This window comes from Chiloscyllium plagiosum, unplaced genomic scaffold, assembly GCF_037043375.1.
Source record: "Chiloscyllium plagiosum isolate Xiang-an unplaced genomic scaffold, Cpla_swu_hap1 HiC_scaffold_25, whole genome shotgun sequence".
NCBI lineage: Eukaryota > Metazoa > Chordata > Chondrichthyes > Orectolobiformes > Hemiscylliidae > Chiloscyllium > Chiloscyllium plagiosum.
Window position 1 is genome coordinate 24,611,403 of NW_028270163.1, and position 26,412 is coordinate 24,637,814.

General features: G+C 41.8%; 1 protein-coding gene across 1 annotated transcript in view; it reads left to right on the forward strand.

Annotated features, from left to right (window-relative positions):
* Positions 1 to 26,026, forward strand: part of ddx41 (DEAD (Asp-Glu-Ala-Asp) box polypeptide 41) — a 45,144-nt gene extending 19,118 nt beyond the window's left edge. Inside the window, exons 7-17 of the mRNA XM_043714545.2 lie at positions 599 to 671; positions 1,456 to 1,609; positions 3,735 to 3,871; positions 13,407 to 13,569; positions 14,819 to 14,950; positions 18,377 to 18,448; positions 20,214 to 20,310; positions 22,745 to 22,894; positions 23,358 to 23,429; positions 24,180 to 24,290; positions 25,489 to 26,026. Coding sequence (XP_043570480.1) covers positions 599 to 671; positions 1,456 to 1,609; positions 3,735 to 3,871; positions 13,407 to 13,569; positions 14,819 to 14,950; positions 18,377 to 18,448; positions 20,214 to 20,310; positions 22,745 to 22,894; positions 23,358 to 23,429; positions 24,180 to 24,290; positions 25,489 to 25,625 — 1,298 coding nt within the window. The 3' untranslated portion in view covers positions 25,626 to 26,026. The remainder of the gene's footprint in view (positions 1 to 598; positions 672 to 1,455; positions 1,610 to 3,734; positions 3,872 to 13,406; positions 13,570 to 14,818; positions 14,951 to 18,376; positions 18,449 to 20,213; positions 20,311 to 22,744; positions 22,895 to 23,357; positions 23,430 to 24,179; positions 24,291 to 25,488) is intronic.
* The last annotated feature ends 386 nt before the right edge of the window (positions 26,027 to 26,412 follow it).

Below are 26,412 nucleotides of genomic sequence, written 5' to 3' on the forward strand. Positions count from 1 at the left end.
ATCATCCCTAATTCTATTCTGTAACGCCCTGCCAAAACTTCATTAGTTAAAATGAAATGCCCTCTCATTCTTCTAGATGTTAGTGAATATAGGACTGGTTGACACAATCTGTCCTTATCTGGCAAACGTGCTAACCCAGTGTGGTGAGATTTCATTGCATTTCTTCCACAGCAAGTATATCTTTGCTTATGTAGATGACTAAAACTGCAATTGAAAGCAACTCCAGGTGTGGTCTCATCAAGGTCCTGTACAGCTGCAATAAGACATGCAGTTGTTCCTTAAATACTAGCCATTGCCTATCTGCTGTTATGCCAATTTATTGCAGGCAACTCATTACTCATACCTTTGTAGTTTTCCTTGATTAGTTTTTGGGATTCTAGTTTCTGACTGGACTGCTTCATTTTCCGTTCCAGTGAAGAATTCTATTGCGTTATTGTGAAATATCAAATGATTAAATAACTTTGTGAAATTAGATTTGCACTGATTTTGTGATGTTCCTGTCACTTAGCTATGAATCAAGAAATATGGGGTTTATGCTGTGTAAATCCTGTGTGTCAGCTATACAATTGTGGTAAAATTCTCAGTATTTTCTTTCCAGCAATTTTGAAAGGCTTGAAGAAGAAGGGGATTTTACATCCAACACCCATTCAGATCCAGGGAATTCCAACTGTGTGAGTACTGGAATTTTACAATTGTACGCCCGCTGTGTTAGATATTATTGCTGGCCAACTTACTCGTACCAGCACTGTTTTATTGAGTTGAGGAACTGGATTGGAAATTTGCACTTATGTATCAGCTTGCTTCTGGATCTGTAAACCTCAATGGAAAGCCTTATTCTGGGAATGTGCTCAGTGATGAAGTGAGCTTTCTTGTGTTTTTTTTAAATCTGTTCATGTTCCTGAGCTGTTGAGGTGGGTACTGGAAAATGAGGCAGATCCTCAGCATGCTCCACGATCTCCAGTTTTGAAGTATGTGTGAATAATGATGCAGAAGGCACTGGGCCTGTCCCCTTGTGTCATGAGACATGGAAATTGAAAGTAAAACGATATCATTTGAAAATACATAATTCTTCATACTTTATATAGTTCTAAAAATGTATGATCTTATTAATATCCCCTGCACATCACATGAATCCAGCTCTCAACTATTCAGGAATACATGGTAGGCATTTAAGAAAGCCTCAGCCTCATTTGTTATTTTTGCATATTTTGGCATTTGCGCTTAATCCTGTGTAGTGGAAACTAGCTTTTAGAAATACCGTACAGTAGTTTTGGGTAATCATCCATGGTTACTATTTAATGATCAATATTGCTAAGAGGGCGATGTCTGTGATTAGTGAAGGACAAATTGCAAGACTATTTCTGTGACTTGGCTGGTATAATGAATGCGAGAATTGTGCTGGAGTTTCCTGACTCTGCAGTGTTGGATGTTCTCTCACCTACCTGTCTATTTCAGTTTGGCTGGCAGGGATATGATTGGAATTGCATTCACTGGCTCTGGCAAGACACTGGTGTTCACCCTACCAATGATCATGTTTTGCCAGGAGCAGGAGAAAAGGCTACCATTCTCCAAGAGAGAGGGTCCGTATGGACTTATCATCTGCCCATCTGTAAGTACCACAATGCTCCTTTAGATAGCTCTTTAATTCGTATACTCAGATTTATTTTTAGAGGATCATCAAGTGAAGCAAAATTCACACTGGGGTATATTCAACCTTGTCACTGGGAACATATAATCATGTTAAATGATGTTAGGATGAACTCCTCTCTGAGAAGTATGACAAATGGGAGCAGAAGAGCTGATGACACAATGTTACAGAATAGCCAACACAGAAACTGACTATTCATCCTAACTGGCCTTCATTAGTATTTATACTCCACGTGGATCTCCTGTGCGCAAATGGACTCATCTCAAACATTACGCATAATTTTATATTTTTTTCTTTTGAGTACTGTGCTAGTTTTGGTTTGAAAGCTTCTATGGTAACCTCGACCTTTACTTATCATAGGAAATTCCAAATTCCAACCACAATCCACATGAAAGAAACTACTGCTTAGTTCCTACTCCTGTCTTATCCAAGTTGAGCATTGATACACTGATTTTAGAATCATATACCTAGAATTAAATCCTATTTCTTTACATGTTTGCATTTTTAATTGCTGACTTACAAAATTGATTTTAATGATTTGCTCACCTGCATTGTTTGATCTTGATTTGTCCATCTACTGAACTCAGTATTTTACTTAGAAACCGTAGCTAATTACTCCATCCATGCAGCACTTGACTTTAATCAAAATCTCTATCACTTAACCGTCCAGTCTGCAATAGTTCTAATGGTGCCTTGTGTTATGATGCATTCTTCCTTGTGTTATCCGTATCTCCCTTTTGGCATCATTTCTAAATTCTGATAATGTGTACTTATTTGTGAATCAAATTCACAATTATAAATAAGCTGTACTCTTGCTTAGGATCCTGAAGACCCTTATGGAATTATCTACCTCCCTGTAATCTGAATGATTACCTTATATTGCTTTTGATTTTTTTTTTGTCACCTTGTTCTCGCAATTCCAGTAGACATTTGGTAAATACTGGCAGAATTAATTGCTTGAACATGTGAGAGATATGGTAATGCTCTTTCTTCATTTTCCCATCAAATACTTTGACAGCATATACAGTATAGGATGATATATATCCTCTTTGCTACCAAGAATTTTGAGGGTAATATGATTTACTTCAGTCCTTTTATATTTGCCTAAACCTTTGTGAGTACTTTCTCTTGTTGGTCTGGCATTTGTTTTCTATATCAGCCATGGTAAATGAAATCAGGAAGATTAAGAATAGTTAACCAATACTTAACTTTTACAACGAACTGAAAGAAGAGACTTCTGTCACGCCATTGGGTGTGGCTCTGTTGTCCCGATTTCCCCCCCTCAGTCGAATCAAAACACTCAGAGACACTGTATAGTTTTACCTCCTTCATCTTTATTTTGGGTCATGGAGGGGGAGAGAATGATCACCATGTGCATAGAGTAATGAGTTCATGGTCTTCTCTGGAACAGCACTTTCTCAATGAGGAAGTCATTTTACAGGGAGGCGCATCCAGATAAGGCAGTATATGTATTAATTGGGTGACCATTATAATCAACGGATATCATTAACCGAGACCAAACCCTTTACTGTTATACAATGAATGCTCTTAACCTTGTTAATTGAATTCATACGATGGATACCTTTCCCCTTGTTAGCTGGCCCCTTGTATACCGAATGCTTCCAATATTGTTAAATGGTTCTAAGTAATGACTGCTTTTCCATCTTGTTTACCCATTACCCTTGCTTCCAGTACCCCATTGTTAACTGTCAGTTCTTATCTGATCTGAGTCATGTTCAGCTGAACCTCTTCATTCACAAAACTCAGAACTTAACTCTTTACAAGCTGAGATATGCATTCTCAACTTGAAACCAAACCAGAGTCGAAACCTATTAAATCACCCAGAGCCCACCCTAAGGTTACTAATGATTGCATTAAGATTACTCATGGTCTCCACCTTCCTATCCTCAATAGCTTGAGATGTGAAAATCAATATAGATCATTTTGACTTGTGTTGCTTTACAGTCTTTTATGCTGTTATGATTGATATGACATTGCTCAATATTTTGTGAATAGAAATATCTTGACATAAACACCACACACTGACAGATGTACTGAAGCGAGTGTTACTTTCCTTCCCATGCAGAGAGAGTTAGCGAGACAGACCCATGGAATTATCGATTATTATTGCCGCTTGCTGGAAGAAGATGGTTTTCCACAGCTTCGCTGTGCCCTTTGTATCGGTGGCATGTCCATCAAGGAGCAGATGGAAGTTGTCAAGCGGTATGTACTGTGATGTAAGGTGTGTGATTTTTATATAGTTTAATATTTATTTGGATTCTTGAGTTTTGACTAGTGGCAGATACATTTCTTGGCCTCTGAAGGAATTTAATGACTAGCTTTTAAGTATTTCTGTAGCCGTAGATTTTTAAAAAATTCAATATCAGAGTAAGTCTTCAGGGTGAGTAATGGGATTTCTTTACATTGGGAGTGTTTATCATTGAGCAAGGTTACCAATGGCTTTCAGAAAGAAGATTCTCAGTTTTTGGTCTTAAGGGAACAATACTTCTGGAAACATAGAAAACAGGAGCAGGAATGGACCATTCGACGCATTGAGCCTGGTCTGTCATTCAGTAGATTTATGGTTGATCTATGTCAGTGCCATATTCCCACTCTTTTCTTATATCCCTCGATGCCTTTAAAAATCTAATAACTTATAAATCTCCTTGAATACATTCAGTGACTCAGTCTCCACAGTTTTCTGTGGTAGAGAATGGGTTCACTATCAATTTTCCTTATCACAGTCCGAGATAGTTTATCCTTATCCTGAGTTTGTGATCCCTAGTTCTAGACTCCCACCCAGGGAACACACCCCGCCTGCATCTTTTATGCCCAGCCCTATTAGAATTATGCATGTTTCAAAGAGATCCTGTCTCAGCCTTCTAAACTTCAGCCAATAGAGTCCTAGTCAAACTAATCTCTCTTCAAAGAGCAGTCCTGCCATTCTCATGCCCACTAGGTATCAGCTGAGTGAATCACTGCTGCACGCCTTCTATGGCAAGTATATCCTTCCTTAGGTAAGGGGACCAGAATTCCATACAATACTCCAGATGTGATCTCACCAAGTTCTTGCATTACTGCAGCAAGACATCACTACTTCTGAAGACATATACCATTTGCTTTCTTAATTACTTGCTGCACCTGTTTATTTTCTTTGAAGTAGGACATCGCGATACCTTTTTATATCAACACTTTGTATACAACACCACTTAAGCATCCATAGCTTGGAGAAAAATAGCCTTAAAGTTTCAGTTTGTGCAGTTTGCAGAAAACCTGGCTGAAGCTGGATGTGTATAACAGTTGGTAAAAACAATGACTGCAGATGCTCGAAACCAGATTCTGGATTAGTGGTGCTGGAAGAGCACAGCAGTTCAGGCAGCATCCAAGGAGCTTTGAAATCGACGTTTCGGGCAAAAGCCCTTCATCAGGAATAAAGGCAGTGAGCCTGAAACGTGGAGAGATAAGCTAGAGGAGGGTGGGGGTGGGGAGAAAGTAGCATAGAGTACAATGGGTGAGTGGGGCAGGGGATGAAGGTGATAGGTCAGGGAGGAGAGGGTGGAGTGGATAGGTGGAAAAGGAGATAGGCAGGTTGGACAAGTCAAGGGGACAGTGCTGAGCTGGAAGTTTGGAACTGGGGTGAGGTGGGGGAAGGGGAAATGAGGAAACTGTTAAAGTCCACATTGATGCCCTGGGGTTGAAGTGTTCCGAGGCGGAAGATGAGGCGTTCTTCCTCCAGGCGTCTGGTGGTGCGGGAGCGGTGGTGAAGGAGGCCCAGGACCTTCATGTCCTCGGCAGAGTGGGAGGGGGAGTTGAAATGTTGGGCCACGGGGCGGTGTGGTTGATTGGTGGGGGTGTCCCGGAGATGTTCCCTAAAGCGCTCTGCTGGGAGGCGCCCAGTCTCCCCAATGTAGAGGAGACCGCATCGGGAGCAACGGATACAATAAATGATATTAGTGGATGTGCAAGTAAAACTTTGATGGATGTGGAAGGCTCCTTTAGGGCCTTGGATAGAGGTGAGGGAGGAGGTGGGGGGGGGAGATTTTACAGTTCCTATGGTGGCAGGGGAAAGTGCCAGGATGGGAGGGGGGTTGTTGGGGGGCGTGGACCTGACCAGGTAGTCACGGTGGGAACGGTCTTTGCGGAATGGGGAAAGGGGTGGGGAGGGAAATATATTCCTGGTGGTGGAGTCTGTTTGGAGGTGGCGGAAATGTCGGCGGATGATTTGGTTTATGCGAAGGTTGGTAGAGTGGAAGGTGAGCACCAGGGGCGTTCTGTCCTTGTTACGGTTGGAGGGGTGGGGTCTGAGGGCGGAGGTGCGGGATGTGGGCGAGAAGCGTTGGAGGGCATCTTTAACCACGTGGGAAGGGAAATTGCGGTCTCTAAAGAAGGAGGCCATCTGGTGTGTTCTGTGGTGGAACTGGTCCTCTTGGGAGCAGATATGGCGGCGGCGGAGGAATTGGGAATACAGGATGGCATTTTTGCAAGAGGTAGGGTGGGAAGAGGTGTATTCCAGGTAGCTGTGGGAGTTGGTGGGTTTGTAAAAAATGTCAGTGTCAAGTCGGTCGTCATTAATGGAGATGGGGAGGGAGGTTTCGGAGATGGTCCAGGTAAATTTAAGGTCAGGGTGGAATGTGTTGGTGAAGTTGATGAATTGCTCAACCTCCTCGCGGGAACACGAGGTGGCGCCAGTGCAGTCATCAATGTAGCAGAGGAAGAGGTTGGGAGTGGTGCCGGTGTAGTTACGGAAGATCAACTGTTCTACGTAGCCAACAAAGAGACAGGCATAGCTGGGGCCCATACGTGTGCCCATGGCTACCCCTTTGGTCTGGAGGAAGTGGGAGGATTCGAAGGAGAAATTGTTAAGGGTGAGGACCAGTTTGGCCAAACGAATGAGAGTGTCGGTGGAAGGGTACTGTTGGGGACGTCTGGAGAGGAAAAAACGGAGGGCTTGGAGGCCCTGGTCACGGAGGATGGAGGTGTAGAGGGATTGGATATCCATGGTGAAGATGAGGCGTTGGGGACCGGGGAAACAGAAGTCTTGGAGAAGGTGGAGGGCGTGGGTGGTGTCTTGAACGTATGTGGGGAGTTTCTGGACTAGGGGGGATAGGACAGTGTCGAGGTAGGTAGAGATGAGTTCAGTGGGCTAGGAGCATGCCGAGACAATGGGTCGGCCAGGGTGGTCAGGCTTGTGGATCTTGGGAAGGAGGTAGAACCGGGCAGTGCGGGGTTCCCGGAGTATGAGGTTGGAAGCTGTGGGTGGGAGATTTCCAGAGGTGATGAGGTTCTGTATGGTGTGGGAGATGATGGTTTGGTGATGGGGGGTGGGGTCATGGTCGAGGGAGCAGTAGAAGAGGTGTCCTCGAGTTGGCGTTTGGCTTCAGCGGTGTAGAGGTCAGTGCGCCAGACTACCACTGCGCCCCTTTATCTGCTGGCTTGATGGTGAGGTTGGGATTGGAGCAGAGGGATTGGAGGGCTGCGCGTTGTGAGGGTGAGAGGTTGGAGTGGGGGAGGATTGAGGCGGTTAATGTCCCGGAGGCAGTTGGAAATGAAGAGGTCGAGGGCAGGTAATAGGCCAGCGCGGGGTGTCCAGGTGGATGCAGTGTGTTGGAGGTGGGCAAAGGGGTCCTCGGAAGGTGGGCGGGAATCCTGATTGTGAAAGTAAGCTCGGAGGCGGAGGCGACGGAAGAATTGTTCGACGTCACGGCGTGTATTAAATTAATTGATGCGTGGGTGGAGGTGGAAGAAGGTGAGTCCTTTGCTGAGGACTGATGGTTCGTCCTCAGTGAGGGGGAGGTCTGGGGAGATGGTGAAAACTTGGCAGGGCTGGGAGCTCCTTCAGACAGGGAATTGAAACCACAATTAAATTAAGCTCTTGAGATGTGAAAGAAAAGGAAATTCTGTCTAGTGTGAATACTATAATGGAGTATTGTATGAGATTAATGGGATTGTGTTTTTCCATATTTGAAAAAGATTAAATTTGTTAAATGTAAGTAATTTGGTTTATTCTACCTTCATTTCTTTTGCATAATAAACTTCTGTTTCATTGTTAAATCTGAATCTGCAGTATTACATGTTTGTGTTTCAATGAAAAAGCAGCTTGTTAAAATCAAAAAAGAATCTGTCAAGCCAGATTTTAGTCTGGAATCTTTCTTGTCCAGTAATAAAGTCAATTGGGAGCATAGCTGTGCAATGTTTCAGTTGTCTGATGTCAGCCTTTGCTGTTACTGCCCTGTCTAAAGGAAGAAAGGGAACATCAGTGTGACCCATAGTTATTACTCTCTCTGAATCAGTAGGGAAGTGACACTGTTAAACTGAGCTGTGCATTTTCTGAACAACTTCCAAGGGAAACCTGACAGCTGAGTTTCACACAAAGGACCTCTCAAGTCACGGTGAGATAAATTTGTTGAGGGTTGAATATTGGCAGGAAAACTGAGAGGTCGTCTCTTCTCTTATTTAGAAATATTCAAATCACTGTTAAGAAATGTTGTTAAGCCTCAAGCCACTGCTGGGAGTATAAACATGTTGCAAATATTGCATGATTTAAAAAAAAAATTATCCCTAGGATATGGGCATTGCCGGTTTCATAGCATTTATTGACCATCCCTGTTGATCACTGAGAAGATGGTGATGAACTGTGTTTTTGAACCTTTGAAATCCGTTTTGTGTAGCTAGACCCACAATATGCTAAAGAGGAAGTTTCAGGATTTTGACCCAGCATCACTGAAGAAATGGACATGTATTTCCATGTCAGTGTGCTGAGTGGCTTGGAGGTGAACTTGCAGGTGATGACATAACTACTATTGTTGTCCTTCTAGATAGTAGTAGTTGTGTATTTGGAAGGTGCTGTCTAAGGAGCCTCAGTGAATTTTTGTAGTGCACCTTGTTGAGGTATGCATCTTGTGGTAAATACTAGTGCTACTGGGCATTGGTGGCAGAGAGAATGAACGTTTATGGATATGTGGTCGGTCAGGTGGGCTGCTTTGTCCTGGTTAGTATCAAGCTTCTTCAGTGTTGTTGGAGCTGCTGTTATCCAGGCAAGTGGGGAGTATTCCATTGTGGTCCTGACAAAATTGTCAATGCTGGACAGATTTTGGGTAATCAGAAGAGTTACTTGCTGCAAGACCCATACCGTCTGACCAGCTGTTGTGGCCACTGTATTGATATGGCTAATCCGGTTCAATTTCTGGTCATTGATAACTCCCAGGATGTTGGGAGTGTTTAGCAATGGTGATGCCAGTGAATGTCAAGAGATGATTATTAGATTATTTTGTTAGCTGAAACTTGGATATTGCTGGGTCTCAACTCAAGAACTAGGAGCAGGCATAGACAATTCAGACCCTTGACCTTCTCTGACATTTAATAAGATAATGATCATACGTGCTGAAAAATGTATTGCTGGAAAAGCGCAGCAAGTCAGGCAGCATCCAAGGAGCAGGAGAATCGGCGTTTCAGGCATAAGCCCTTCTTTAGGATTGAGGAACATGTGCCAAGCAGGCTAAGGTAAAAGGTAGGGAGGAGGGACTTGGGGGAGGGGCATTGGGAATGCGATAGGTGGAAGCAGGTTAAGGTGAGGGTGATAGGCCGGAGAAAGGGTGAGGGCGGAGAGGTCGGGAAGAAGATTGCAGGTCAAGAAGGCGGTGCTGAGTCCAAGGGTTGGGACTGAGATAAGGTGGGGGGATGGGAAATGAGAAAGCTGGAGAAATCTGCATTCATCCCTTGTGGTTGGAGGGTTCCTAGGCGGAAGATGAGGCGTCGTGTTGCCATGATCTGGCGATGGAGGAGGCCAAGGACCTGCATGTCCTTGGCGGAGTGGGAGGGGGAGTTAAAGTGTTCAACCACAGGGCGGTTGGGTTGGTCCCAGAAGTGTTCTCTGAAATGTTCCGCAAGTAGGCGGCCTTTCTCCCCAATGTAGAGGAGGCCACAGCGGATGCAGTAAATGATGTGTGGAGGTGCAGGTGAATTTCTGACGGATATGGAAGGATCCCTTGGGGCCTTGGAGGGAAGTGAGAGGCGAGGTGTGGGCGCAAGTTTTGTATTTCTTGCGGTTGCAGGGGAAGGTGCCGGGAGTGGAGGTTGGGTTGGTGGGGGTGTGTGGACCTGATGAGGGAGTCGCGGAGGGAGTGGTCTTTCCGGAACGCTGATCAGGTGGGGAGGGAAATATATCCTTGGTGGTGGGATCTGTTTGGAGGTGGCGGAAATGACGAAGGATGATACGATATATCTGGAGGTTGGTGGGGTGGTAGGTGAGGACCAGTGGGGTTCTGTCCTGGTGGTGATTGGAGGGGCGGGGTTCAAGAGCAGAGGAGCGGGAAGTGGAGGAGATGCGGTGGATAGCATCGTCAACCACATCTGAGGGGAAATTGCGGTCTTTGAAGAAGGAGTCCGGTATTGGAATTGTTCGGTATTGGAATTGGTCCTCCTGGGAGCAGATGCGGCGGAGGCAAAGAAATTGGGAATATGGGATGGCATTTTTACAGGGAGCAGGATGGGAGGAGGTGTACTCTAGGTAAGCTGTGAAATCTATTGTAAATAGTTGGGGCCTGAGGACCGAACCCTATGGCACCTTGCTAGTTACATCTTGCCAACCGGGAAAGTCCCATTTATCCAAACTTTCTGCTTTCTGATGGTTTGTCAATTCTCAATCTAAGCTCATGAATTACCCCTAACTCTATTTGATCTCTACTTGTGTATTAATGTGCAGCACCTTATCAAATACCTTCTGGTCCAGTTTTCTACACGTGCAGGATCCCCATTATCCATCTTTGAAGAACCCCTGTAAATTAGGCACACATGATTTCTGCTTCATACAACTGTGCTAGCTCTGATGGATTCAGTGGGCTTGATGTACGTTGACATGTATCTGAGGAATTGTAGATTATGCAGATTATTGTGCAATCATCGGCAAACATTCCCACTTCTGGCTTTGTGATAAAGCAGCTGAGCACGGTTGAGCCTGGGACACCAGGAGGAGCTCCTGTAAAGTGGTCTTGGAGCTAGGAAGACTGACTGTTATCTTCCCTTGTGCTAGACATGATTACAGCCAGCGGAGAGATTTTCCCATATTCCCATTGACTCCAGTTTTGGTCACTTGCACCTCCCTTCTGAAATTTAGCTCTTTTGTCCATGTTTGAGCCTTTACAGTATTGAGATCAGGAACTGAATAGCCCTGGAAGATCCAAAACTGAATGTCAATAAGCAATTATTGCCCAAACGTGATGAAAGCACTAGTGATGGCACCTTCCAACATTTTACTGATGATTGAGAGAAGATTAATTGATTGGGTTGGATTTGTCCTTTTTGTGTACCGGACATCCCAAGGCAATTTTGCACATTGTCAGATAGACACCAGTATTGTAGCTGAACTGGAGCAACTTGGCGACAGTTGCATCGGTTTCTGGATTGTAGTTCTTTTGTACTATTGCCAGAGTGTTGTCAGGTCTGATAGTCTTTGCAGTGTCCAGTGATGCAAGGTGTTCCTTGCTGTCCCATGGTCCAGTCGACGTTGGTGAAGACTCGTATCTGTGATGGTGGGGTCTCTGGAGGAGGCAGAGATAGATCCATGACTGGATATGGTAGACTGTCGAGCTCAGTTTTGATCAGTTGGTTCTGGAACTGCTTAGCCCTACCTATCACTTTGTATTTGGCACACAAGTAATTCTGTTTTCTAGCTTCACCAGGTTGACTCCTCATTTTTGGGTATGCCAGATTCTTGCTCCTGGCAGAGTCTCCTGCACTCTTTGTTGAATCAGCGTTGATTCCTGACTTGATGGTAATGGGATAGTAGGGTCAGCTCAGATTATGAGATTGCAAATTGTGTTTCAGTGCATTTCTAGCCCATAATGCATTTTGGATGTTCAGTCTTGTTAGGTCTGTTTGAAATCAATCTTGCTTGTTTCACAAAATATGATGTAGGATATGCTCAATGTGAATGTGGGACTTCAACTCCACCACCTAATGATAATGTCATGGGTAGATGCATCTCTGACAGGGAGATGGGTGTGGATATAATCAAGAATGTTTTTTTTTCTTATGTTGGTTCCCTCACTACCTGCTGCAGAGTCCTTTAGGACTTGATCAACATGGTCAGTATTGGTGCAGCTGAGCCACTTTGGGTGATGGACATTCTGCGCCCTTGGTACCTCAGTACCTCTTCCAAATAGTGTTCAACCAGGCTGCATAATGTTTGTGAACTTTAGTATCTGACAAAAGTGTTGCCAATTTGGCACTTACCCCTTTGGCAGCTTAGTTGTTGCAAGGTGCTCGATCCTGTTTTATATCTTTTTTGAGGCTTTCTGGCATTTTGATTTTTTTTCCCCATCACCTATTGTACTTTCTCATCTGTTAAGAACTGAGCTCTTTTCATTTATGTTCTAATCAACCTGTCAGAGATGCTGTTATATACCTCTGGAATAGATGGGACTTGAATCAAGGCCTCCTAGTCCAAATGTGTGGACACTGCCACTGCACCACAAGAATCTTTCTGAAGCTTTTGATACAACTGAATGGCTTGCTGGGCCATTTCTGAGAGCATTTAGGAATTCGCCACATTGCTGTGGATCTGGAGTCACATATAAGCAAGGGACCTGTTCCATCCTAAAAATTTCAATATTTGGCAATAATTTTATGGTAATCATTAGACTTTTGATTTGAGATTTCAATTGAAATAACATTCCACCATTTATTGCGATCAGATTCAAATCCAGGTCCTCAGAATATTACCTGGGCTCTTTTACTAGTTGGTAATATCACTTTACCATTGCTTCTCCTTTACGGACTGTTCACAACAATACAATTTGAAAGTATATAGCTAAAGTGAAAAGGAACTGATGGATATGGAGGATTTGAGGCTTCTTAGTGTAAGTTACTTCTGAAGATAACAGCATATGAAACGTCAAAACTTACAATAGAAGTTTAAACCCTTTAATAGAGTCAGTCAGTACAAAGGTAACAAGGAATTTGGAGAAAAAGTTGCTGAGGTCACCATGAGAATACTGTAAATAGTTTTAGGTATTTCATTATGAAAATGACATTAAATCCAGTGAGAACTGTTCACACAGATAGAATTTGCAATCATGTTAAAATATGAGCAGTGTTTCCATTAGAGAAGTAAGGAATAAAAGACATGTTCAATACTTGAGCTTTTTAAAATGATAAAGTGTTGATGTGTGAATAACGAGGTTCCTCTGTTTGGGAGGTTATGGAATTGTCAGTTCAAAGTTATATCCCTGGAGTGAGAAGAGAGGTTTGAAGAGATCTTTTTGGGTGGAATGATTTATCATGGAGCATGGAATTAGGGGCAGTTAGGGATAGGTTTGACAAATACTTGAAGCAGTCAGCAATTGCTCTTGCAAAGAGCTAACACAGACATAATGTGCTGAATGGCCTCCTGGGCTATACCTTGCCATAGTTCTAATTAGTAGGCTACTTTTGTTCACTCAAAATGTAGGAAACTTTTGTAGGAAACTTAAGTTCACATAAGTTATCCAATTGTTTTGATCAAAACAGTTTCCTAAATGTTGGTTGAGCTGAGAAGCTGAACAGTCATCAGTTGCAGTCAGTCAGGCTGAACAATGTTGAAATACTGTAGGTGAGGAGATATTAGCTGTTTTGAGTGCTAGCTCAATGGCTACTAATGGACAACACCTCTTGCACCATGGGTTGCAAGAAGTTGACTTGGATTTTGTCCTGGGGAGTAAATGTCTCAGTACTGTTATCAAATGATATGATGTTTTATAGCCTGTCACTTGTCATTCTGCAGAGGTGTGCACATGATGGTTGCCACTCCTGGTCGTCTGATGGATCTTCTGCAGAAAAAGATGGTAGGTTTGGATATCTGTCGGTACTTGGCATTGGATGAAGCAGACAGAATGATTGACATGGGTTTCGAGGAGGACATTCGCACAATCTTCTCCTACTTTAAGGTGACAGTTGACTATAGTCATTTTTCCCAGTAATGTTGTGTGTGTTATGGTTATGTGATAAACTGATGAAAGGTTTACTGTGGTACTAAACTGAGACTGGCTTAATGAAGCAAATGGGGGAAAACATGCAAATGTTAGAATAAAATAAAGATGGGTCCATTGGATTGTACATACCATTCCTACTAAGAACACCACTCCACCGCCAGAGACATGCACACTCCTGAAAATCCACATGGAAACTTGATGGTGTTAGTAAAGTATGTCGAGACATACAGTACCTGTTTTAACTCCATCATCATTCCCTCTGTTTGCTTTCCCAATCTTTCCCTCTATACTGACTGATGCCATTTACAGTCATATGGGCAACTGGCACCTGAGGTCAGATAGTTGATGATGGCAGAATATTCAACAAGGGAGAAGGGAACCGTGACAGAATTAGACCCTTACCAGGTGAAACGCTGTCTGGTGGGAATTGCTAGTTATCGAGAGTGGCAGCTTGGTTATTTCCCTGGACCTTTGAGGCTGGCTATTACCTTGACTTGGTTATCTTGTCTTGGTGCAAGTTGTGTCCCCATACACACCATTAGTTAAAGTATTGCTCCACATCCTGAGCCCTGTGTTTCCCTGAATGCTATGTTTATGCAGGTGAGTTTAGTGATCTCATCCAGGATTGTTTACTTTCATCATGGGAGCGGAAAAATTCGTATAAAAAATATCTTTCAGCCTTCCTAAATGGGTCATAAGGCCATAACAATAGTGGATATGTACCAGTTGCTGTTGGACAGCACGGTGGCACAGTGGTTAGCACTGTTGCCTCACAGCTCCAGAGACCCGGGTTCAATTCCCGCCTCAGGCGACTGACTGTGTGGAGTTTGCACGTTCTCCCCGTGTCTGCGTGGGTTTCCTCCGGGTACTCCGGTTTCCTCCCACAGTCCAAAGACGTGCAGGTAAGATGAATTGGCCATGCTAAATTGCCCGTAGTATTAGGTAAGGGGTTAATGTAGGGGTATGGGTGGGTTGCGCTTCGGCGGGTCGGTGTGGACTTGTTGGGCCGAAGGGCCTGTTTCCACGCTGTAATGTAATGTAATGTAATGTAATAAAGCTAACCCCTGAAAAGAGATGGTGATTTCTATTGGGTAGGAGGAAAGAAGTAAAAAGCTTTGATTTTGTTATTTGTCTATTGGAGTGCTCTGTCGAGTTTTAAAGCTTTTTATGAATTGTCATGATCTCTGTTTATGCCTTCACAAAGGGTCAGCGCCAAACTCTGCTTTTCAGTGCTACCATGCCAAAAAAGATTCAGAACTTTGCCAAGAGTGCCCTTGTGAAGCCCATCACCATCAACGTTGGTCGAGCAGGCGCTGCCAGTCTTGATGTAATCCAGGTGAGGTGGAGAAATTATGCTAATCTGTGAGCTTGTATAAACTAAGGGATTCAAGGGAATCCTTTTCAGAGGACAGACAATTGCTTTACTCTGAGCTTCAACTGAAAAGTTTAGATTTGACAGATGTTTAAAGTAGCCCCCCCACATCAAATTGTCAGAAGACGATTTCCTATATTCCAAAAAACAGAATACTGTGGATGCTAGAAATCATTTGATTTGGTTTATTGTCACATATACCTAGGTACAATGAAAAGCTTTATTTGCAAGCAGTACTGGCAGATCCATTCGGTAAGCAAAGACATGCATAGCACAGGGTGCTTGGACAGTGTGAGGCAGACAGGTTACACTGCGGAGGAGGTGTGCGAAGCAAGACCAACATGAACAAGATCAACATTATTTGAAATTAGAAAGTTCATTCATCAGTTTAATAATAGCAGGAAAGAAGCTGTTCTTGAACCTGTTGGTGCACATGTTCAAGCTTCTATACCTTCTGCCTGACAGAAGAGGATGTGGGAGAGCATTTTGGGTGGGAGGTGTCTTTGATGTTGGCAGCCTATTTGCGGCAGTGAAAAGTGTAAATGGACTCTATGGATGGAAGGTTAGTTTTCGTGATGGTCAGGGCTGTGCACACAACTTTCTTATGGTCCAAGGCAGAGCAGGTGTCATACCAGATATTATGCTGTCTATGATGCATCTGTGATTATTGGTGAGGGTCCTTATGGACATGCTCAATTTCCTGAGTTGCTTGAGGAAGAAGAGATATTGTTGTGCCGCCTTGACCATCACATTTGTGTGGGAAGACCAAAACAGGTTGGTTGTCGATGCTCTGAGGAACTTGATGTTCTCATTCCTCTCAACTTCTGAGGTAAAAATTGAACATTCTGGAAATGATCAGCATGTCTCATAGCATCTGTGGAGCAAGAAACAATTAATCTTTCAGGTAAATGTGATGCAAGGTCCTTGACATGAAAAATTAACTTGTCTTGACAGATGCTGCATCATCTGTTAAGAGTTTTCAGCTCATTGTGTATTATTCCAGAAAATTCTCCTGTTATTTTCCCTCTGCTAAATAGAGAAGTTGTATTATTTCAGTTTTAATTCTGGCTTAGTTGAGTGGGTGTCAATTTGAGACCTTTAATTCATCCCGTTTGAGTCAAAACTCATGGGATCAGCTCCAATCTAGAGCCTTAAGCATAAAGTCTAGATTTTAAACCAAGGGTCTCCTCTTCTCTCAAGTGGCATAATTTCAAAGAACACAGGAGTCCAAGCCAACATTTATTCCACAGTCAACATCACTTTTAGGAAATTCATTCATGGATGTCATTGAACCAGCATGCCCATTTCTAATTGCCCCGAGGGGATTAAAAGTCAACCACGTAGTTGTGGGTCTGGAGTCACTCTCAGTCAGGTAAGAAGGCGGATTTCCTTCCCGATAAAGGACAATAATGAACCAGGTGGGTTTTCCCTGACAATCAGTAATGGTTTCATGGTCATCACTAGACTGTTACTTCCACATTATTATTGAATCTTTCATGGTGGGATTTGAATCCAGGTGCCCAGAAAATTACCTGGGCCTCTGGATTAATAATCTAGTAATAGTACCACTAGGTTATGACCTATCCTTCATGAACCTTCATGAATAAGAAATATATTTACCAAATAATAATGACTTTATTTTGGAAGTCATTCATTGACTCTTTTCTCTGTTATACGGAAAAAGATATGCGTATGCAAATCAAGTTCAAGCCCACACTTGTAATGAGCGCTTTATTTTACTTAACCACACTCCATAAAGCTCACCTCAGTGACTACTAGCTCCTCATATAGCCAATTTGTGCCAAATCAATCCTGAATTAATATGTTCATCACCCGTTCCCACATTCCATTAGGTCTCAACAATTTCTTCAAGCCAGATTAGGTGATAATTTTACATGCCTTTTTCTTTCATTCTGTTCTCTACTTTTCATTCCTCTCCCTGTCCCATGACCTCAATTATCCGGCACCCTCCACAATCTGGTCTTGTACACTTCTCTTACATCTTCCATCCTGTCTTTCGTCGGTGCTACTCTCCAGTCCTATTATTTTTATTCTTGTTTGCTTCTTTCTGTCCTTCTTGGTACTTGTTGCCAAATTATTATTTTGGCCAATAAATTAACAGACACATGTTTACAAATATCCAGATCATGTCCTTGCCTGCTGACTTGAGGCCATTCTTTGTAAGATCATGCCTTTTTCTGGCTGTGTCCCAAATATAGGTTGTCTGTCTTTTTGCAGTATTCACAGGTTTATTTGAAAACACAAGCTTTTGGAGCCTTGCTTCTTTTTCAGGTGCTAGTACCAGAGGGAGACCTTACACAAAGAACTTATAAGAAAAAGAATGCACTCAACTAAGACAGATGTTAAATCTTTAATTGTTAGAATGGAGATGCAGGTTTTGATTGATATGCAAATCCCAGAATTTCTTTCAAGTCACTGCCCTGAGATAACTTAAGATTTTGTCAGTATAAGAGAAGTGATATCTCAGGTCAGACAATGCATTTTAGGCGTAAGGTCTCTCTCATTAGCACCTGAGGAAGGAGCGAGGCTCTGAAAGCTTGTATTTTCAAATAAACCTGTTGGACTATAACCTGGTGTCATGTGATTTTTGATCTTGTCCAACCCAGTCCAACATTGGCACCCTCTGTCATGACTTTCATAATATGGCTCTGTCACCAGTCCATTCGTCCCTGAGGTGCTAAGCATCTCTTTCAGAACTGTATATTCTTTAAGATGACACTGTGATTTTTTGCATTCACACTAAAATTTTTGAGAGAATTTAAGGAGTGGTGTGTAAGATTTACTCAGTTCTTTACATAACCTGTGATTCTGAAATATTCTACACAGCACATACTGGTACAAAATGGAAGGCAACGGTCTAGTGGTATTATCACTAGACTGTTAATCCAGAGACTGAGGTGATGTTCTCAGAACTCAAGTTCAAATCTCACCATGGCAGATGGTTGAATTTGAATTCAGTGAAAGAAATCTGGAATTAAACTGTAAATAATGACCATGAATCCATTGTCGATTATTGGGAAAACCCATCTGGTTCACTATTGTCCTTGATGGAAGGAGGCTGCTATCCTTGTCTGGTCTGTCCTGCATGTGACTCCACACCCAAAGTAATGTGCTTGATTCTCAACTGCCCACTAGGCAATTACGGATTGCTAATAATGCTGTCCTAGCCAGTGATGTCTTCATCCTGTGAATGAATAAAAAAATTCTAATTAACAAATTGATGTTGAGGCTTGAAGATTACAAGGGAGTTGGATAGTGGCCTGTTTGTACTAAAAACTTTAAGCCACTGTGATGTTATTTCTTCCTTCAGTGTATATCTGTTGAGTGTTGGTCAACATGAATGACAAGCTAATGTCCTCTTATCTTTAGGAGGTTGAATATGTGAAGGAAGAGGCTAAGATGGTGTACTTGCTGGAGTGTCTGCAGAAAACTCCACCTCCGGTAAATGACTTCACCATTTCACTCTAATCCAGTTTGGTGATTTAACCCTTTTGTGTCATGAACCATTCCACTCAGTAATTGATGAGCATTATGGCACAATACACAAATACTCTCTATTGTATCCACTGTGGGATGCATCTGTCACCTCTCAGGCATAGGAAGAATACGTTGCTGACCGATGGTCTTCAGTTGAGTATTGTACCTGTCCTGGGAGTGAGTGTTTTATTGAAGAGTTGAGAGAACTCCAGCCTATCCATAAGTTATACTGCTATATCTCCCCAGGAAGTTTTGATGACTGTTAGGATATGTGGATTCACATGTATTATCTTTGAAGATGTCAGGACATATTGAGAGCTTAATGTGTACGGTGTATGACTTGGGAGTGAGAGGGGAGGAATCTTGGAGGTTAGTGAGTTCTCACAAATCGGCTGCCCTTGTCCTTCTGAGATATATAAATTGTGATTTGAAAGATTCTGTGAAATGAGGGTAAGCAAGTTTTACAGTGCACCTTGCAGAAAAATGACTTTCTTTTTTGCTTATTTATGTATACTTAGCTCTGTATATTGTATTTGTAAAGTATTTTGTGCATGTGTAAAAAAGGTGTGATTAGTAAGTTGGCAGATGACACTAAAATTAGTGATGCAGTAGACAGTGAAGAAAGTTATCTCAGAATATATTGGGACCTTGATCAAATGGGCTGAGGAGTGGCAGATGAAGTTTAACACGGATAAATGTGAGGTATTGCATTTTGATAAGAAAAATCAGGGCAGGACTTATACAGTTAATGGTAGGGCCCTGGCGATTGTTGCCAAACCAAGAGACCTAGGGATGCTGTTGCATAATGCCTTGAAAGTGGAGTCACAAGTAGACAGGGTAGTGAAGAAAGCGTTCGTTTTGCTTGCCTTCGTTGGTCAGAACATTGAGTATAGGAGTTGGGATGTCATGTTGCCGTTGTGTCGGACGTTGGTGAGGCCACTTTTAGAACAGTGCATGCCACTTCTGGTCTCCCTGTTATAGGAACGGTGTTGGGAAACTTGAAAGGGTTCAGAAAAGATTTACAAGGATGTTGTTTGGATTGAACTATTGAGAGAGACTGAAAATATTTTCCTTGGAACATTGGAGGCTAAGGGGTGACATTAGAAAAGTTTATAAAATCACAAAAGTCATGGATAGGGTGAATATCCAAGTCTTCTCTCTGAGGTGGGGAAGTCCAAAACTAGAGGGCATAGATTTAGGGTGAGAGGGGAAAGATATAAAAGGGACCTAACGAGCAACCTTTTCGTGCAGAGGGTGTATGGAATGAGTTGTTGGAGGAAGTGGTGGAGGCTGGTATAGTTACAACGTATAAAACAAAATCTGGGTGAATCTATGAATAGTAAGGGTTTAGAGGGATGTGGGCCAACTCCTGGAAAATGTGAATAGGTCATTTTATGATATCTGGTCACTGCGAACAAGTTGAACTGAAGGGTGTGTTTCCATGGGTGTATAACTTTATAACTCTATGTGTATGTGTGTATGTTTGTGAAAGTAGAATGATCAGGTTTTAAGTAATAAGGTGTTCGTGTACCCAAACTAGCAGTCCGAGCTTTCTCTGAGAATGCAAAAAAGCTTCTGTTTCTGCTTTCCATTCTCCACTGCAGAAACTTGTCCAGGAAGTATGTATTTTTTATTTAAGTTGTGAATTCCTGAGAAATTGTGCCCAAATGAAGAAAACAGAGACTTGAGAAGATTGGTGTCTAATGGCCAGCATTGATGTACATTTTAGGTATTGATATTTGCAGAGAAGAAAGCTGATGTGGATGCGATTCATGAATACCTGCTCTTGAAGGGGGTGGAGGCTGTTGCTATACATGGGGGGAAAGGTAAGATCAAACACTTGACTGTCTATCCTCATGTCTGCACTCCACTAGGCATCTCCTTTGGGAGTGGTGAGAAGAAGAATGAGTTGGGTCAGCCTATACTTCCAAAAAATGGAATTCAGACTGTAACTATGCAAACAAAAGATATTTTTTGACTCTAAAACACTTTTTTGTAGAGAAAAAGTGAAAATAATGACTGTCTTTTATCCTAGGATGAGAAATTTCCACCATGTGGTGAAAGTCCAACTTTTAGATAAAGAAATTCTGCCATTTTAATTTTTTTCTGATTGTTGCTTGCAATGTGACCAAAGCTGGGAGGAGAGTGTCTTGTAAAGTCTGGAAAATTACTACCAGTGGTAATTGTGAGACCATACTTTGGAAAGCCATCACTCTTCCCACTTAAGGGCATGCTGTGCTTAGAGCCACTTGGTGGACCTGCAGGATCTGGGTGACCCTGTGGTAGAGGAGTGGAATCCGAATCAAATTCGGCAGGTATCAGGGCATGAAGCTGGAGGGTCAAGCTCGAGGTCAGTGAAGCCTGAATCTTAGCAGATGGGGCAAGTGGAGGGATGAGGGACTTTACAGTGTCTTGAGTCACCAGGAAATATGAAAACATGTATACAAACGACGTTAATATTCTTACTATAGATTATAAAATGTGCTATATTTATATGATTCCTTGCCGCAAAATATTTTAACATCACTTTGTGTTCTGCCATACTCATCTATGGTTATGTTATAGAAGACTGTGTATTATATTTTATAGTTAGACTGCAAAAAATGAAAGGCTATGTTTTAAATATTGTGCAGTTGTATGATGAACAGCTGTATGTGAAAGATGTTTGGGTATTTCCTTGTGTTTTTTCCATAGCCCACCATAATTTCAGAGGAAGCTTATTGGAATTTCCATTTCCACATCTAGGGTTTCTGAAGAGAATGTACCTGCATGGGAAATTTATTTAAATACATATCACAGATCATGCGCAAAATAGTGCGTATTTGGGTATATTATCAGAATTTAGCTTGGTCTGAAACTGCATGAAGACTGAAGGTTTTTTTGGTTTCCACCAGAAAACCCTGCTTTTTCCTTCTCTCTGGCAAGGTCTGAGACTGAAACTTCCTGTTTATACCCTTTGCATTCTAATTGACCCTGAATTTTTACCCTCTATTTAATAAATCCTTATTATCAACTTCCACTTTTAATATTGCCTATCTCCACCCCTACTTCAACTCATCTACACTGAAACCCTCATTCACACCTGCTTTAGCTTTGGATTTGGTTAGTGCTGTGGTTCGTTGGTTGTTGTCTCCTCTTCAACCCTTCAGAAAGTTGGGTAAACAAAGTCATTCCACCCATATCATAATTTGCACTAATTCTCATTCACCATCACTCCTGTGCTCTCTTCCTTAGCTTGGCCTCCTATTAAACAGCACAAATGTAATACTTTTATCCTTAAATATTGCTAAAAGGAGATACAAAGTCAACAATTTTTGTTTTTGAGCAATTTTTACCTTGTTTCGAATATTTCCATCATCTCGCCCTCAGGCTTGGTAATCTTCTCCAGCTCTGTAGCCTTCAGAGATAGTGGTGCTGCTCTAATTCTGGCTACTTGAGCAACCCTAATTTTAATTGTTCCACCATTGATGGCTGTATCTTCAACTACCAAGGCCCTAAGCTGTGAAGTTCCCTTCCTATGCTCTTTCTTTCTCTATTCTGTTCTCTTCCTTTATCTGTCAAGTTCTCTTCCTTTAAGACATTACATAAAAACCTATCACTTTGACCTTGCACTTTGTCATGTGTTTTAATGCATGGCTCTGTGTCCAATATTGTTTGATAACATGTCTGTGAGGCTTCTTGGGATTTTTAAAGAAATATTCATGGAATGTAGGTGTTACTAGTTGGACAACATTTATTATCCTTCCCTATACACATTTTGTTGCTAAGTTTGAAAGTCTTCCATTCTTCCATTCTTCATCAAATAGATCTCAGGGTTTGATTTATTTTCAGGGAGCCAGAAAAATCAGCTAATTCTTGGGAACCCGGTTCAAATCTTGTTGTGGCAAATGGTGGAATTTTAATTCAGTAAAGAAATTAACGGTGTAACGATGACCATGAAATCATTGTCAATTGTTGGAAAAAAACAATCTGATTCACTAATGTCCTTTTAGGGAAAGAAATCTGTCTTTCTTACCTTGACTAACCTGTATGTGACTCCAGACCCATGTAATATGATTGACTCAACAATTAAAAATGGACAATAAATGCTGACTTAGCCGACATATCTTGAGCAAATAAAAAAAAAATTGCTGATATTGAATTATGTCACGCTTGTGTATGATAAAATGTGCCAGGGAAGATTGATAATGAGCATAAACTCAGCCTAATACTACAGCTTTATAGCAACTGATTGAACAACCTAATATGATTTGTTCCTAGACCAGGAAGAACGGACAAAAGCCATTGAGGCATTCCGGGAGGGGAAGAAAGATGTTCTCGTGGCAACTGATGTAGCCTCAAAAGGCTTGGACTTTCCAAATATTCAACATGTTATTAACTATGATATGCCTGAAGAGATTGAGAATTATGGTAAGAAAAGTACCTTATTCGAAAGGTGCATCTGTGAACATATCAGTTATTGGGTCCCTCTCTGTCGAGTATCAGTTTAGTCAATTGCACCTATGTTTTGTCTGCTGTTTAATTACATCCTAGGAGCTGGAGGAGGCCCTCTGGTCTATACCATGTGGCATTTTCATCATGACTGCAACCTGTGGTAAACTAGGGATCAGGAGATCACTATGCTTAATGGTATAAGTGGAGCTTAATGCACAGCTCCCTGGGGATTTCACTGAAGCCAACCTTGGGTACATGAACATACATTCAACATATAATGTTTTAGATGCCAGAATGTGACAAGTCAAATTCAAATAAACTCCATCACTCAGTACACTTTCCCACTTGCTGGTCTTTGTATTGATGAAGTGTTTTCCAATGTCTGAGTCACTTTGTTTCTGAAAATCCCTTAATTCTGAACACCATCCATTATATTCAGTTCACAGGATTGGACGTACTGGACGATCAGGCAAAACAGGGATAGCCACAACATTCATCAACAAAGCATGTGGTAAGTTTTTCTTTATTCATCTTTCAACTGGTGTGAAAATTGAGCCAATGCTGTTGATGTTATTCTGCATTATAAACCAGCCATCCAGCCAACTGAGCTGACTGATCCCTTTTGGATTAATTATGGGTAATAAAACATATTGTGCTCACCAGCAAATAGGAAATGAGTGAATGCAACACTCAGAAACTATTGAACAGATTTAATTCATTTCTAGTGAAGGTTTGAATTTATTTTATTTGAATGCTTTCATTCATATAATCACAGCCCTTGGTGCATTTTCCATTCTTGGCTAAGTCACTGCTCTCGGTCTGGCTGGTAAGGAGGAGATGCAATGACCAAGGACTCACGAGGGCAAGGGCTTCTACTCTGACATTCTGTCTCACATTACACATTGCATGTATGTGAACACATAGCATGGACAGAATCAGTTTTGGTTGCAATGCCAGCACACACTTTCAGCCTGTACTCTTTTGTATCTCGATTGATGGAAAGATTATTCTCATGAAAAACGAGTATTGCTTGATGTTAGCCAGTTTTTGTGGAGCTGACTGGCCAAGGGTATATAAATATTTAAACACCTGTGGGTAGTTTGTACAGTAACTCTGCTTGGTTGTTGTCAGATTTGTTGCATTAGGCAAACTTGTATACATATTAAATAGCCTGAAGGTAAAAAAATGACTTGAGATATATGTTTTTACTGTGTAATGTGCATTTTTGTGTTTGTAAGGCTCATTTGCGTATGTTTTACAGATGAGTCGGTTTTGATGGACTTGAAGGCTCTGTTGCTGGAAGCTAAGCAGAAAGTCCCACCTGTTCTTCAAGTCCTTCAAACAGGAGATGAGACTATGCTGGATATTGGAGGTATGTTGGCTATAAATGGTAAGCAGCTTAACCTTTCAGATGTCCAACTTGGAAAAGCTGAATATGATGTCTTGCCACACATCACATCTGTTCAAGTGTACAGAAACATAGCAGTTATTCTATGCAAAGTAAGATTCCAAGAGATACTGGACTTTGTATGGTGTACAATTGGGCTGTGTTGAGAGCAGCTTATTTCCAGGTGAAGTCTGACAGCTTCATTTCACACTTAGAAGATCTGAATTTTTCAAAATTAATTTTTTTCCTTGTATCTGTACAGGTTCTACACACTGGCTGGTCTCTGCTAATGAGTTAATGAAACCAGTAATGAAAACTGCTTGTTTCTTTGTTTTCCTCTGTTCCCTTTGCAGAAAACACCTTGGCTGCTGCTCAAAAGTTCTTTTGCACCCTCAGCTAAAACCAAGAATTGTAATGTCATGCTTCATAGTTCTGGTATAATTTGAAACAATACATCCTGCCTGTAGAGTTGGTCTGGTGATCTGCCTGAGAAAGGAAATTTACAGATCTAATTGCCTTCTAATGTTTAATTTGAGACCCTTTCCTGATCTAATTGTCTGGGAATAACTGATGAAGTACCCCAAAGAATTGATTGTATTTCAACTATATATTTTTCTCTTGTTTGTTCAAACATGCCCACTGAATATTTTGGGTTCCATACTCTGGAGCAAGGAACAAATTGTGAAGGAAGCTGCTTTACATGAGATTTGCTAATGAATCCCTCCCAAACAAATGACACCCTTCTGACCAACATTATCTTTGGTGCCAAACCTTTCTCTCGCTCTTGATAACTCTATTCCAACCAGATATACCAGCCCCTCATGCTTTCCACTACCACCATCTCTCAACTGTTTTATCCACCACTGTGCTTTCCCACTACTTGCATCATTCTCCACACCTCTTCCCAACCTGCCCAACCTTTCCTTGTGGCTTGAGGCAGCTTAAGGCTGTTGGATAAGTGTCTGTGTTTCTCATTGATATAATTACTCAATAAGAGCCTGATGATTGATTGTGACTTTTAGATTTAGTCATGCTGCTAATGGCGAGTACTGCCTGTGAGGCGGATGTTTCTGTGAAGGATTTTGTGGTGTAGGTAGTATTTAAACCTATGCTGCATGAGCTCCAGAGAAATCTGATGGAAAAACATTTGCTAATTTGTGTGGAATCCTGATTATTTGTGCAGGTGAAAGGGGCTGTACCTTCTGTGGTGGTTTGGGTCATCGTATCACAGACTGTCCGAAACTGGAGGCCATGCAGACAAAGCAGGTCAGCAACATTGGGCGGAAGGACTACCTGGCCCACAGCTCAATGGACTTCTAACCTGATATATTCCAGTACAGCTGGCAGTTTTAGGAATGAATTTGTGCATGGCAAATTGAGAGAGGAGGAAGAGTTCTGTTCAGCCCACTGCATTTCCCAAAGTTCTCTCTTTTTTTTAATCAGCTGAAAGCACATTCATCCTCTATTTTAAAAGGGAACATGTTATTGTTGCAGAATACTTCAGTTTGTCGAGCAGTTTGCTACCATATTTGAACATTAAAACCTTGATGAACAAGGATTGAGTTTGGTCAACTGCACCTTAATTTTGGACTTGTATAAATGCCTTATATAATTAACAGTATGGTTACTGATGCTTGTGATGATCTTCAATGGTATGTCAGTCAACTGACCAAGGTAGTGACTGTAATTGTTGAAAATAAAGATTATTATTTCCTAAATAATTTGGTCAGTGCCTCAGACTACCCTCCTTTATGTTTTATAGAACTGCTTACTATTCCAGGTAGTCCTGGAATGCAAAACTGACCCCAATTAATCTTTTCCACCAGCAACTGTTTTACATGCATTCACATGCAGGGAGCTGTCCTCTGCAAGAATAAGGCACATGCCCGGGCATTAAGCCTTTTTGAATTAAGCAAAAGCATGTTGGACAGTAGTTCCCTGGTAAATTCTATGGCGATTTCTCAACTTATCAGAGCCAACTTCTCAGCTACTCAATGTGGGTACCTCCAGCAGGCGATTTACCTGATGTGGCAATCCTTCTATTATCTCCCATAATAAAATAAACTGGATGTTGGTATTGTCATTTTCAAGAATTAATCAGACCGTT